Here is a 13,850-nt window from a genome sequence, read left to right as displayed (position 1 = left end):
GTGTTGGGGATTGAACTCAGTACCTTGTGCTTGTGAGGCAGGTGCTGTATCACTGAGTTAAACTCCCTGTCTTTGTCGACTGTTTTCATGTGTATTCCCACAGTTTAGAGCAATATTTACAATCTAGCACATACCAGAAATACAAAGATATATATTTTTGATGAATAATGAATAATTTCAAATGTAGAACAGGATATGGAAGGGTTTAACTTGCAAAACACATTTACTCTCTACATTTTTGCTCTTGGGACTTGTTCTAGGATAAAATTCTCCTAGCCCACAGAAGAAGTGGTAATAACAGTTAATATTTATGGAGCTGTAAGAGATACTAGACACTAGTCTTAGTGCTTTTAGTGAATTAATTCATTAAAAACTGTATTAATCAGCTTTTCCAGCATGGAAATATAATACCAAACCCCTATAATCTAAAGGAGTAGAGATTCAATTTAACTCATAGTTTAGGGATATGCAGCCCATGGTTACCTGGCTCCCAGGCAGGAGTCTCATGGCAGAAGGACACCGCAGAGCAAATATGCTCAGGTTAGAGGAGGGCAGCAGAGAGGGGAACAGTGCCAGAGAGGAAGGGGTAAGGGACCAGACATACCAAGGCCAAAGCCATGCCTTCATCAATCACACAGACACCCAGAAAGTGTCCTCCATGAATGCTCTGGGTGGATCCCATAGCCAATCAAACTAGCACTCTATCCTAACCACCACATCCACCCCTTGTCAACTTGCTACTCAAATATATCTTAAATCATACTTAATCTTCAAAGAAAGACAATCTCATGATTCCACCTAATACAACTATCCAGAATACGACTGGAAATAACCCCGCTTCTCTTGTAGCAATTTTCTGTGTTAGCTTTCTTATTGGTGGGACCCCAAATCCAATACCTCCTTAAGGGAGGAGATTTTATTTATGTGGAAGTGCTCAGTGTAGCAAATGTGCTCAGTTTACGTCAGCCAGGAAGAACAGGAAAACAGTGCCAGAGAGGAAGGGGCAAGGGACCAGGCATAAAACCCAAGGCCACGCCACTATGGCTCACCGAGACACACCAGAAATGTGCTCTGCAAGTCCCCAGGACAGATTTCAAAGTCCACCCTAACCACCAATCCATCCTTCAAAGATATGTACAGTTATTAGTCTAATTAAGGTGAGGGAATAGAGGGATAAAGTAACAGAAGAATGAACTTGGAAGTGATGACCTAAGATTTAGATTCAGGAAAATTTAGTTCCACAGCTGTGATCATATTTCTAAAACCTACTAAAAACCCTCTTGTTAGCTTGGCATTCAAAATTTCAATACTCTAACAGCCAAACCCTCCTAGCCTTTTCTTTACTCATTTATTCACATATTCATTCAGCACATGTTAAATTTGTACTGTATGCTGCACACTGACCTAGGTCCCAGGACTAAAAAGCTGGATGACCTAATGTCTTTCTTCAGGTCTTTTGAAGGAGGGGAAAGGAAAAGATCAACAGAAATGTTACATCTTTATTTTTTTTTAATATTCAGAACAGCCAAAACTTTGATAACGTTGAGTAGGAATTTACTTATTTTATAACCTGAGATTGACCATTTATGACAAGTGATACACTTCATTATTTATGAGGCATCCTTCCAATACCTGAATTCTCCAAACACTGCCCCAGCTTTCAGAGTAACTAGGACTTGGGAACCATCAGGGCCTCCAAGAACTTGAATTTCTCCTTGCTTGATGATATACATTTCTTTACCAATTTCTCCCTGTATGCCAAATATAAAGAGGAAATAGTAGTCACTTTATTCTTAAAAAGTTGTTCCCAAATTAAGAAATACAAACTTTTATAGAAGAGTAAATGAAAATTAAGGAAGCACAGAATGTCATTGGAAAAGTGCTTATCTTAATACCTAAAGTGGTTACAGACATGGATTGGACATATCATATGAAAACACAAGCTCTCACTGGACATGTGAAGATACTTCTTTTAGCACATTGCTCTAGGAATGGTCAGGGACAGAGGAAGCAATTGATTCTATGTATGATTGAATCTGGCTTTGGTGACCACTCTTATTCTCTCAAGAATGTACTTGTTTTATCCAAAGAGCATGGATTGTGGTCATTTGAAGTTCAGTTCTATTCTTCTTCCTAAGGCATTGAAGTCTGATTTTGGAAATTTGGACATATAAGAATGCTATTTTTCTTATTCTACATTGAGAGGGAGGGTTAATGCAGCAGATTTTTTTACTCAGTTCTTGCTTATCTTTGGGGATTCTAGGAAGCTAGCACAATGACACTTGATGAAGCTGAGGATTCAACTCCTGGGATAGTTGCATAGTCAGTCAGTGGTATTGTTCTGTAGGCCTCAGGTGCTATGGAAGGATATATCGGGCCGTCAGCATTGTTTAATGTAAGCACAATGATTTCTGATGTGTACCCAGTACTTATCTTGAAGTTTAAGCCATGAGTAGTCATGTAACTATGAGACTTCCCCATTAAGAACCCTGGACCCAAGACTCAGATAGACTTCTTGAAGTAGAGATCTTTTGTTCATGACTGTGGTCCACTGGACAGAAAAATGTGACCTGCACAGTATAGGGCCCAGGATGTTTGTGCCGGATTTCTCTAATCTCTCATGTACATCTTCTTTTGTGACTGTTCCTGCCACCTTTGCTTTAATAGATCTTAAACTATAAATAACTTTATGTTGTCATGTGAGTCCTTGTAGCAAATTAGCAAACTGGTAGATAATTGTGGGGTTCTTGGATACATCTTCTCACTCCAACTTTCAAAAAGAATAAATAGGTCTTGCAAGAGACCTCAGTGATATTCAGCTGAAGAAAGTTTGTTAAATTTTAAATAGGCACGTTTACATAATATTAGGCAAATCATTTGAATAATAGTCCCCACCTATCAGAATCAGTAGGGTGCTGATCACTCTGGTCAGTTGCTGTGATCAGACTGTGTCCTCCAAATTTTATGTGTTGGATTTAATTTCCAAATTAATATATTAATGGTTTTGGAGGTAGGACTGTGCGAGGTGATCAGGTCATAGTTTTATGGATTATCACCAGACTGATTTTGTTGCAAAGGTCAGCTTTCTTTCTCTGGCAAGCTTGCTCTCTCTGCTCGTCATATGTTGCCCTGTGTCATGTCATGTCATGACCTAGCAAGAATGCCTTGATCAGATGCAGACACCATGCTCCTGAATATTCACAATATAGAACCATGAGCCAATACATTTTCTGGTCTGTGGTATTCAGTTATAGCAACAAAAAGTGGACTAAGATAAATATTTTAAAATAGCATGAATATAAAAAATTCATTTACTTGGTATAGGAAGGGGCTGGGTTATTTGAGTTAATCAAATATTCTCATTAGTCATATCTTCAAAAGATTAAATCAAATGAACTTGAGGTTGATTATAATCTATGCTCTGAGGTGGTTGAAGCAATATCTACTATGTTCCAATTCTGAGCTCAAGGCTTGATAAATACTAGGCACCCATTTATGAATAAGCAATATACAACTTAATGGACTCTAGGAAGTTTTGAAGTCTTTTGATTCCTAGGGTTGTGTCCCTGTCCCTGTACATCAGGTATACTATAATTATCAGGTTGAATTTAAACTTATCTGACTCTATCTCTTAGTTAATATCTGGGAAGTTGAAATACTCCTTTTATTACTCTGTTACAGTCATGAGGAAAGTAGAATAAGTAAGTACTATTATTTCCATTTTACAGAAAGTAAAACAAAGGCATAGATTGGCTTAGCTGACTAATCAACATATGACTTCATATTTAAAAGCAAAAAAGAAGCCCAGAAACCACATCTCCTAACAGCAACTGAAGAAGTATTTTTATATTTTACATTGTGCAAAATACTAAGCATACATTTATATGTAAGTATAGATTAAAGGAGAAATTGGATTGATTTATTATATTTATATAATAATAATATATTGCATAGTAGTTTAATACTCATAATATTTGATGTTTACACAGTCCCTTATTTTTAACTTCTATATTTCTTGTATCAGAACATGCTGCTTTATTGTTGAAAGGACTTCATAGATGTAAACTCATTTAATTCTTTAAAAAATCTCAGTGAAGACAAATAAGGAAGGTATAATTATTCTTCTCTAAAAATTGGTAATAGGAGCTTAGGAAGCTAAGTGTTTTGAGCAAAGTTGAAAGACAGGCAGGTGGCAGCCTTGGAACAGGCAACACTTATGTCACCTGACACTAGAATACATACAGACAGACTATATCTAATGATGAATCCAGTATCAAGACTGGTCACCTAAAAACCAGTAAAATAGCTATAAGTGATTTTGAAAAGCAAAGTATCTGAAAATTAGTTTTGCAGGAGATACTCCAGGAAGTAACGATTAGGACAGGGTCATATTCTTGATTTTTTGCATGAAGTAATTCTCAAGGAACTGGAATGATTTTTCAAAGGCAGTTATTACAACTGACTGGATGTAGAAGTACATAATGGCCACTTAAATATAGTTCAGCACTTTTAATTATTTCTTAATGATCATTTCAGTAATTTTCCAAGGAGACTTGGCATAATCAATGAACCAAAACTTTCAGTATTTCTCACATATTTCTAGGCTAATTTAGCCTTTCCTGCAAGTTTAATTAGCATTCCAATGAAGGAGACATTCCTCAGAGAATAAGGGCTGACAGCATGTGCAAAATAAGATCAAACAAGTTCTTGTGGTTGGTATATGTACTAACTTGGAGAGAATGGAGAAATGCATTAGTTTCATGCAGAGAGAGGTATCCCTTAGAGAGAGTGAATGTCAAAATTTCAGGGTCCCTGTGTAGGAGTCTACTTCAAAGCCCGGTGGGGAGCATTAGGACACTCAAGTGAACTCCATTAGAGAAGAGCAGTTCTGCTCTCAGCATGGTTCCTGGATCATCAGCATCCCTCAAGAATTTGCTTAGAGCTGCAAATTCTCTGGCTCCACTGCAGAAATATGGATTGGAATCTCTAAGAATGAAGTCCCAGAATCTATGCTTTAGCCAGATCTCTGGGTGATTTCTACATTGCTGCACAGCATTCTGGGAAAATTCCCAGATACTCTTAAAGCAGTCCAGACTACCCACATAGCAAGTTTAGAACATATTTTGAGGATAAGCCATTCAGCAAACTCAGGCTCAAACTCTGCCTATCTTCAATTATTTAGATAAGCTCAAACTGAACATATTTCCCTGCTTCCTTTTCCTATAGCATTTTGTGGAAATGATAAGAAAAATCAAGCTGAATGTAAATTTGATGAAGTAGCAGCCTTTCTTTTCTATCCATATCTCCTATACTGTAAATATTCTCCTAAAAAAAAAACCAAAAAACAAAAATGAAGACATGTGTCTTTTCATTTCTTCTCTTCCCTCTACATCTTCCTTTCCATCCTTCATTTGTGTTCACTGATTGGGTTTTATTATCATTTGATGAATGTAGTGTATAAAAAATTAGAAAAGAGAAGACTGCATCTCTACTCTGCATTTCGCACTTTGTTAAACAAATTTGCACTGCTTAGGGGCTCAAGTGCTAAAGTTTCTAGGACTTATCTCAATTTTCAGTCCCTGCTGCTAGAGGAACAATTTACAAGGCCATTTTCGTGCATTAGGCCATGTCGCTCCGATGCACCACTGCTCAAAAAGGTCTTTAAACTGCACTGGGGTTTGTATTTCCCATTTCAAAGAAAATGATTCATTCCTCAGTCTGCCTACTTTTTATATCTAATAGCTGCTTCTCAGTTGCTCTTTGATTCTTCTTCATTGACCTCCTCCATAAATGTTGGCATTCTTCAAAGTTACAGCCTTGACCTTCTTTTTCTTACCTTTCCTTGACCTCTTATTGAACTCAGCTTCCATTATATTCCAGTTCCCCTAATTTACCTCCAGTTTCATCATCTCTCATAAGACCGAGTTCCACTTGTGACCTGGAATTTCCAGCTGATGCCTGGAAGGATATCACATTCTACTTGACTCTTCCGTCACCTGTGTGACTCATTTCCAGTCCTCGATATGCCAAGCTCTGCTTTGCCTGTTGGCTCAGGGCTCCAACTCTGTGTCAAAAATACTGTCTTGTCTATTTTTTTCTTTTTCTTTTAAATGAAGAAATGTTTTTCTTTAGATTTTTACAAAGGTCACACCTGACAAACTGACAATTTCCCTCTCTCCCAACCTCTAGTCTAAATTACATTAAGTGCCTTTGTCACCGCATACTCTCCTGGTAACGTTTTTGTTTTCTCCTCATACAATGTCACACATTTTGGCACTGTAAGTTTATTTATTTCCCTTTTTTTATTGCTTTTCTCTATAACTTTGGCTGCATTTTAGAATCATAAGGAAACTTTTAAAAAATGCCCATATGTACACTCCATCCAGACCAGTTGAATACCTAGGCGTGGAGCCCAGACTCCTACACTGAGGTGATTTTGAGGTACAATGTGAATTGAATACCACAGGACTGGACTGTAAGGTCCTAGAGAACAACACTGTCTTTTTTTCTCTCAGGACTCAGAACACGGCCTACCCTATAGCACTGAAGATATTTGAGTTTTATTAATAAACAATTCTAAAGTTGTTATAACATTTGTCTTACTGCAGTCTTCTGTACTCCCCCTGCAGACACCAATTCTTTCTCTCTGCTTTAGCTCATGCTAATTTTTTCACTCAGAGTATCTGTTTCCCTTGGTTCATTCCAATTTATTTTCCAGTACTTGGTGTGAACATTTTCAGGAAATCTTGCCAGAAGCTAGGAAGGACCAGTGCCTTCAATTTATGCCATATAACAGATCATACTTACGGCCACTGTAGCACTGAACACATTATTTTTGAATGAAATAAAGTGTTTCTCATTCTCCCTTGCTTGTGAATTCCCTAAAGTCTTGGATCCGCTCCCATTAGTAGCACTGAACATTATTTTTGAATGAAATAAAGTGTTTCTCATTCTCCCTTGCTTGTGAATTCCCTAAAGTCTTGGATCCGCTCCCATTTTTTTGAACTGTTGTTTATTTTTTATTTGAATTATTCACATTAGCATTTAGCTAGCCTCTTGAAGTATAAAACCTAGGGTTATCATTTCTTATTTCCCCTCTAAAGTTAATGATCAGACATGTGCAAAAATATTTATCCAGGGGAATATTCACTTTAGAATTGTTTACATTAACCATTTGGAAATTGATTATATATCCATAGACTGGATATATTTTGTAGCTTCAAAGAATTGAGCTGTAGATGACAACACGATGTAAAATGTCCATGTGATATATTTTCATATGACAAAATATGTATCAGATCATATGTACAGTATGAGGCTTGCTTTATAAAAGAAGCTCATCTATTCTTCAACTTGTATGAGAAGACTGCCCAAAGTAGATGCATAGTGATTATTTTTGGTAATAGAATTTTTGTCTTTGTGTTTCGCGTGTTTTATAACTAAAAAATAATGAACATGTACTATTTTTATAATAATAAGTGCACAGTAAATTTTGAAAACAATTGACATTGTTCACTAACTGGGGGAGTGATTGAAGGTAACTGTTAGTATGCCAAAGACACAAAATGGTAAAATGACTTATTCCTGTCACTTATTCCTCCCCTTTAAATATTTAGAATTAATAGGGTGTGGAGATTGGCAATTAACATTTATACAAAGCAGATTTTCAGGCCACCTACACTTTTATAATATAAGTAATGAAATCTGTATTGTCTTGTTAAACTTTGAACTTGAAGAGTAAATTATTCTATACTATGGGATTTACTGTGGACAAATTTTGTTTCAAATATGCTGTTGACCTATATCTGAATTCTTCAAATTTTTTTTAGTTGTACATTTGACAATAGTTTGTATGGAAGAAGGGTGTATTTTTGTCCCTGGCTTCTCCCTTCTTTTTCTGATTCCTGCTGCCATGGAAGCATCTTTCTTCTGCCATGCCCTTCCACCATGCCTTTTTTGCCTTGGATCCACCCAACTGTAGGCTGACCCCACTAAAACTGTGAGGACTCAGATTATGGTGCCAGTGGGGAAGATGCCCTCAGTAGCATTTAGATGCTAACAGCAGAGGAGGAAATGACTGCCATGGTACAGAAAGCATCATGGCATCCATGGGTGGCTTCAGCAACATCATTGTCAACTACCAAATTCCCCACAGGTCTCAAATGGGGAACAAGTTTGAGACCACCTGCATCTCCTTGTGCAGGCTCTCTACCTCTCTGGGACTTGTCCCAGAACCTGGGCAGGTGGGTAAATGAAGCCTACACCCCTGCACAGTCTCTAGGGACTATCCTGGTACCTTTGAGTGGGAGCCACCCCAGCCAATCCTGCCATTGTCCTCCGCATCCTTGTCCCTCTTCCCAGCCCTTAGGAAATAAGAACCCAACCTTTTCCTAGGATCACAGGTTCAGGGGACTTGGCCCTTGGAAGAGCAAACAGTCTTCTAGGTCTGGGACACACTATCCTGGACAGAAGCCAGTGAGGGAGCTTTGGCCTTTCTACCAGTTGGGTGGGCAGAGCCACCTGGAGCTCAGGAACAGAGGAGAGGTCTGAACCTCACAATCCATCTTCAACTCTGAGCCCTCCAGAGCTCTGGCCTCTCTCTACCATTGTGTCCCACAGAAACACATTCAGGGACAGCCTGGGTTCCCGGTTCCTGAGGATAGAAACTTCCCAGACTTACCAATGGGGAACGGCTATGAGGCAAGGGGGAAGCCTACTTGCCTGATAAAGGATGGAAACAAGGAACAGTGGGCAGGTCCTCCTTCAGGAGTTGGGAGTGCTGGCTCCCTGACCCAGCTTGTCTACCAAGCTCCTCCCTCCTACTAAGGTCCACAGAACAGTACCTGTGGCTGCCAGTATTATCTGAGCCCAAGCCATCCCAAGGCCAGACTGAGGAAATGACTCTGAGTCAGAATGTCAGGTCTTGGTCTGTAATTTAAGGTGTTATATGTGGAATCTTGAACTATATATATTTTTGTTTTGAAAATTTCTCTTATTGGGGTGTGTTTGAAATACATAGTGGTGATGTTTGTTTTGTGGAATTCGTGCATGCATTTAGCATGTCTTGGTCACATTTGGTGCCTTTACCTGCATCTCCACTACCTCCCTCTTCCCCTTTTAATTTTAATTTCTAGTGGAGAAATCAAGGCTCTGATCATTTTGTTTTTAGTATGAGACTGTGATTTCCTTTCTGTTTGTCATTCATTAGAGAAACATCATGGTGAGAAGAGGGATAGTTTATTGCTAATGTGGGAAACGCCAATGATCTACATCATGAAAATGATGACATGCCCTCCAAAAAAATTCTACCTCAGTATCATATAATATTCAGTCAGTAGTATTAAAAGTCTTGTAGTCACATACATGTGTAGTTTAGATAATATTTAATAGTAATACCTTTGTTTGCAGATTGACTTCTATAGGAATCTGAATTTTTCAGTTTAGTTATTTCCATGTAATACATTGTTTTATTGTATTGAAACTATATTAAAATGCATATCTGTATTTCTTACAAAAAAAAGAAATTCGTGTCCTCTTACCTTTTTGCAGACAAAGTCACCAGGTAAATAGATAGTGGATTTCAATCTTAGCAGTATGTCATAAATCATCTGGCTATCACAACCCTATGTAAAGAGAAGCATAGTTCTTACTGACGCAACTAAAAGGCCAATATTTCAAATGAATTTAAAATGCAAAGGAGATAAGTAAAATAGATTTAAACACTGAAATTTTAATTGTCTTGGGTATGGACTTGCCTTTACCCGAAATTTAGATAAAGATACCCATAGAAAAATGGCAAGAGCTTGAGACTCGATTAGGTAAATTGGGCGTGATCTCTTTCTATGAAATTCTTATGGTCTCAGTTTCTCAGTCTATGAATTGCCTATGATAATGGGAAGGGAACCAAGAGACTGAGGGTAGAGGAAGAGAGGAGAGGAAGGGGATGAAATAAGATGTAAGATGTGTCATGTACATGTACCAACTCCCTACAATGTATGTAATCATTCTACGTCACAATCATGAACTAAAAAATAATAGTGCAAATAGGGGAGGGGATCTACAGATGGAGGGAGGGAGGAAAGTGGGGAGGGAAAGGGGGATAAAAAGAATAAAAATATGTTAAGTACATGTGACTCCTCCCTACGATGGATGTTAACATCATGTACAGCCAACATGTACTGATAAAAAAGTAAAACTATGAATGGTGCCCATCCCATGAGTAAAACCTCACATGATGCTTAATGAATGATAGCTATTAATAATTATGATTATTGATACATTAGGAATAACAGATTACAATCTTTGCTAAACAGTTTTCTTTCTTATGACATTTTTCTTACCATTGCCAGGTATTATTTAACTCTGTAAATGTGCTTGTTTTTCTTTTCTAACTGAATTATCATCTTCTAAAGGCAGAAGAAATGTACAGTACTGATACATAAACAATATTTGTTGAGTGAGTGATTGACTGCTCATATGCACTTTAACAGTATAGAAGAAAAAGTTTGTTAGAATATTCATCTAATATATATTCTGTCTCAACAGATAACTTCTCTACATGACAACTTAGAGAAAAAGCCAGAGCTACTTTTAAAAATCTCTCTTACAAACTGGTTTGAGTCTCTTGCTTTCACCAAATACTTTAAGTTTTTCTCTGGTAACTAGTAGCAACTTGCTTTTTACGCTCCATCCTGCTCACTCCTTAGAGGAATTATGATTTTGTAAGGAATGAATCATAGTCAGTAGCTGAGGAGGAAGGAGAAAAAGCAAAGGGCCTGCCCCCAATTTGTAGATTGGATAATCATTCCTTTAGCAATGACTAGTTTTCTATAATGGTTTCAGTAGCAGACACTTGACCTAGATCCATATGAAATGAAACCTTGGGGTTGCTTGGGTGATAAAAAAAGTTACTAATTTATGATTGAAGTATCTTCAAGTAGCTATTGGTGAGAAGCTTTCAGATGAACTTAGTGTTAGAATTTTAAAAATTCATTTGAGAAAGGAGAGCTTGTAGTTTTCCAGAATAGAAGAAAAGGCCATAGCCGGATGGAACATCTTAAAGCAGCCCAACGAGTGTGGATAAGAAACTACTGGGTAAAAGGCTTGGTGGATGCCTGTGGAGGAATTAAAGATGGAAGCAAGTCAGTCTAGTTAGGGTGATGTTGCAGTAAATAGAAAAGCTGTAGTGATGATAGGAGATAATATTAAGACTTAATGGGTAAATATCCATAAAGCTTTAAGAGCAGGATGTTACTTTCATTTGAGAGCGATAAAAAAGAGAAGACCCCATCAAAAATTGCTTGTGTCACTCACTTTGGAAGCTCATAAACAAAAATTACTCATGAGGGTGTCAAAGTGTAAGTCCTTTGAGGGTGCGTACTATTTGTATTTGCAAAGATGCACAATGGCCCTTTGATTTAAAGGGAAATTTATACTTTCTTCCCTTGTAGTAGAATTGCTTTACACAAAGTATATAATTTTTATTTATATCAGTCTACCATATCTTATAGGCTACTATTTTTTACTAAAGCAAATCATAGAAGTTGTTTTCTAAATATATGGTTGTAATGGTTTTAATAACATTTCTTTTTTAAATGGCTCAGGTGTCCAATTTCTTTAAATGCTGTTATCATTTCACAATTGTTTCATTTTAGAAATTGGTATTCTGGTCACACAAAACTCACTTAGAAAAAAAACTCCACAAACATCATATTGATCTTCAGATCTTCTCCATTAAGGAAAGTTAGTGTCTTTGATATTTAAAAAAAAAAATCCATTAGAAATATGCTTGGAAGTTCTTGAGCATAGTATACAGTCATCCTTTCCTCTGTATCAGTGGGAATTTGTTCAAGGAACCCCACAGACTTCAAAATTTGTTGATGCTCAAATCCCTTGTATAAAATGGCAATTTATTGCCTATAACCTAGGTACTTCTTCCTGTCCACTTTTAATCATATCTACATTCCTTATAGTACCTAATACAGTGTAACTGTTTCTATATTATTTATGGAATAATTGCAAAAAGAAGTTTGTTAGTGTTCAGTACAGACATAATTTCTTTTCTAATATTTTAGATCCGAGGTTCTTTTGAGTTTCCGGATGCAAAATCTGCAGATACAGCAAGGCACACATCTGATACACATCTGGAAATATTACAAGGAAGTTAGCTCTCAATCATTTATGTCTGTGGAGAAGATTGACATTGTAAATAATCAGAAATAGGTGATATCATAAAATGTTTTAGTATTTACTTTCATGTATACAATTGGAAGTGAGTCATTAGTTTTTATAGTCTTAATTATAATTTGCAGGTCAAGATAATGTTTTCATTCCTTGAAGACTTCCTGTTGGAATGCAGTTTGATGAAAATTCATGACTTTATTAATGACCTACTGTCCCTTGGCAGTAATTCTGGTTTTATGCACACACACACGCACATAAATATATGTGTGCAGTAAATTTGTAAATATTGTGTGGTCTTGGTATCCATTTTGAATTTAAGCTTATCTTTTACATATCAAAAGCCAGGCATGGTGGCTCTTGATGGTTTCCAGTTCTTGGTTTCCTCCCAGTTTCTCTAGGTGGTTATTCAAATTATCTGTCTCATACAACCCGCTCGTGGTGACTATTTCCTTACTGAACAGCTAAATACAACCTATTCGACTTGCCCCACTGACCTCCACACCCCATATGGACTATGTAATCAGCCATACTCTTCCCTCTCAGTCACAGTGTAATGCTATAGAGTTCTTACTTGCTTGTTGTAAACCAATCATTAGAACTCCTTGAGGAAACTTGCCTGGGTAACACCCTGGGCCCCACAAACGGTTTGGCTCACAGTCCTCCCTCATCCCCTGCCTTCTTGATTCACCGCAGACCGGATAAGCAGGAGTAACAGGGCAGCTGCCCCTACTCCATCGGTCCCATGAGTTGTGCTGCTGCCTTTTCTGTGGGATCCATAAACAATAACACTGCTTTTGTATTTTCAGGTGTTTCATTGAGCTGCCTCTTTGTCTATATGATCAACACACCTGACACTAACTTCTTTCCAGTCTAGGGAGAATGACCATCTTCACAGCCATAAACTGAACACAGGAGACAAGAGCCGTGAGGGTGTCTGGTGGTATAAACAACTATCCTGGAGAAGGGATATCTAGTCAGACACTTAGTCTTTAGGCTGTCATTCAGAATAAAGAAACACCCTATGATACACTCTAAACACCCACAACCATCTCCCCTGTAACCCTGACACTCTCCAGAGAGAGACTCCAACACGAGCTGGAGGGAGTCACAATCCTGTGGCAGTACAGTAGTCGCCCCTGTCCACAGTTGTGCTTTCCAGTATTGTGTTCCCCATAGTCAACCATGGTCTGAAAATATTCAATGAAAAATTATAGAAATTAACCATTCTTTAGTTTAAATTGCACTTTATTCTGAGTAGTATGAGGAGAACTGGTGTTGTCTGACTTTTTCTCATCTAGAGCACAAATCAGCCCTTTAGCCAGTCACAGGGTTTGTGTTCAAGTAACTCTTACTCAATGATTTCAAAGTGAAAGATTAGTCTTTTGGCAATTCAGTTATCCCAGCAAAAAGTCACAAAGTGCATCCTTGAAGCGAAAAGGTGAACATTTTCAATTTAAGAAAAGAAAAAAATGTATGTTGAATTTGCTAAGATCTATGGTAAGAATGAATCTTGTATTCATGAATTTATGAAGAAGGATAAAGAAATCAATGCTTCTTGTATACAATGTAACTGCTTTATGATACATAGTAGTGACCATGCTTTATCAGAGCTATATTTAATGATATTACTCTAGAATGTTCTCTTTCCAGATGATGATTATAAGGTG

At 37.5% G+C, this 13,850-nt stretch overlaps 1 protein-coding gene across 1 annotated transcript in view; it reads right to left on the bottom strand.

Moving 5' to 3' along the window:
• Positions 1-13,850, bottom strand: part of Cngb3 (cyclic nucleotide gated channel subunit beta 3) — a 79,277-nt gene that overhangs the window by 17,000 nt on the left and 48,427 nt on the right. Inside the window, 2 exon segments of the mRNA XM_010606455.1 lie at positions 1,633-1,751; positions 9,540-9,623. Coding sequence (XP_010604757.1) covers positions 1,633-1,751; positions 9,540-9,623 — 203 coding nt within the window.

The sequence above is a fragment of the Fukomys damarensis genome, unplaced genomic scaffold (assembly GCF_012274545.1).
Source record: "Fukomys damarensis isolate Sample0158 unplaced genomic scaffold, DMR_v1.0_HiC HiC_scaffold_5, whole genome shotgun sequence".
Lineage (NCBI taxonomy): Eukaryota > Metazoa > Chordata > Mammalia > Rodentia > Bathyergidae > Fukomys > Fukomys damarensis.
Note: the sequence above shows the minus strand (reverse complement) of the source record. Positions and strands in the feature narration are given on the sequence as shown.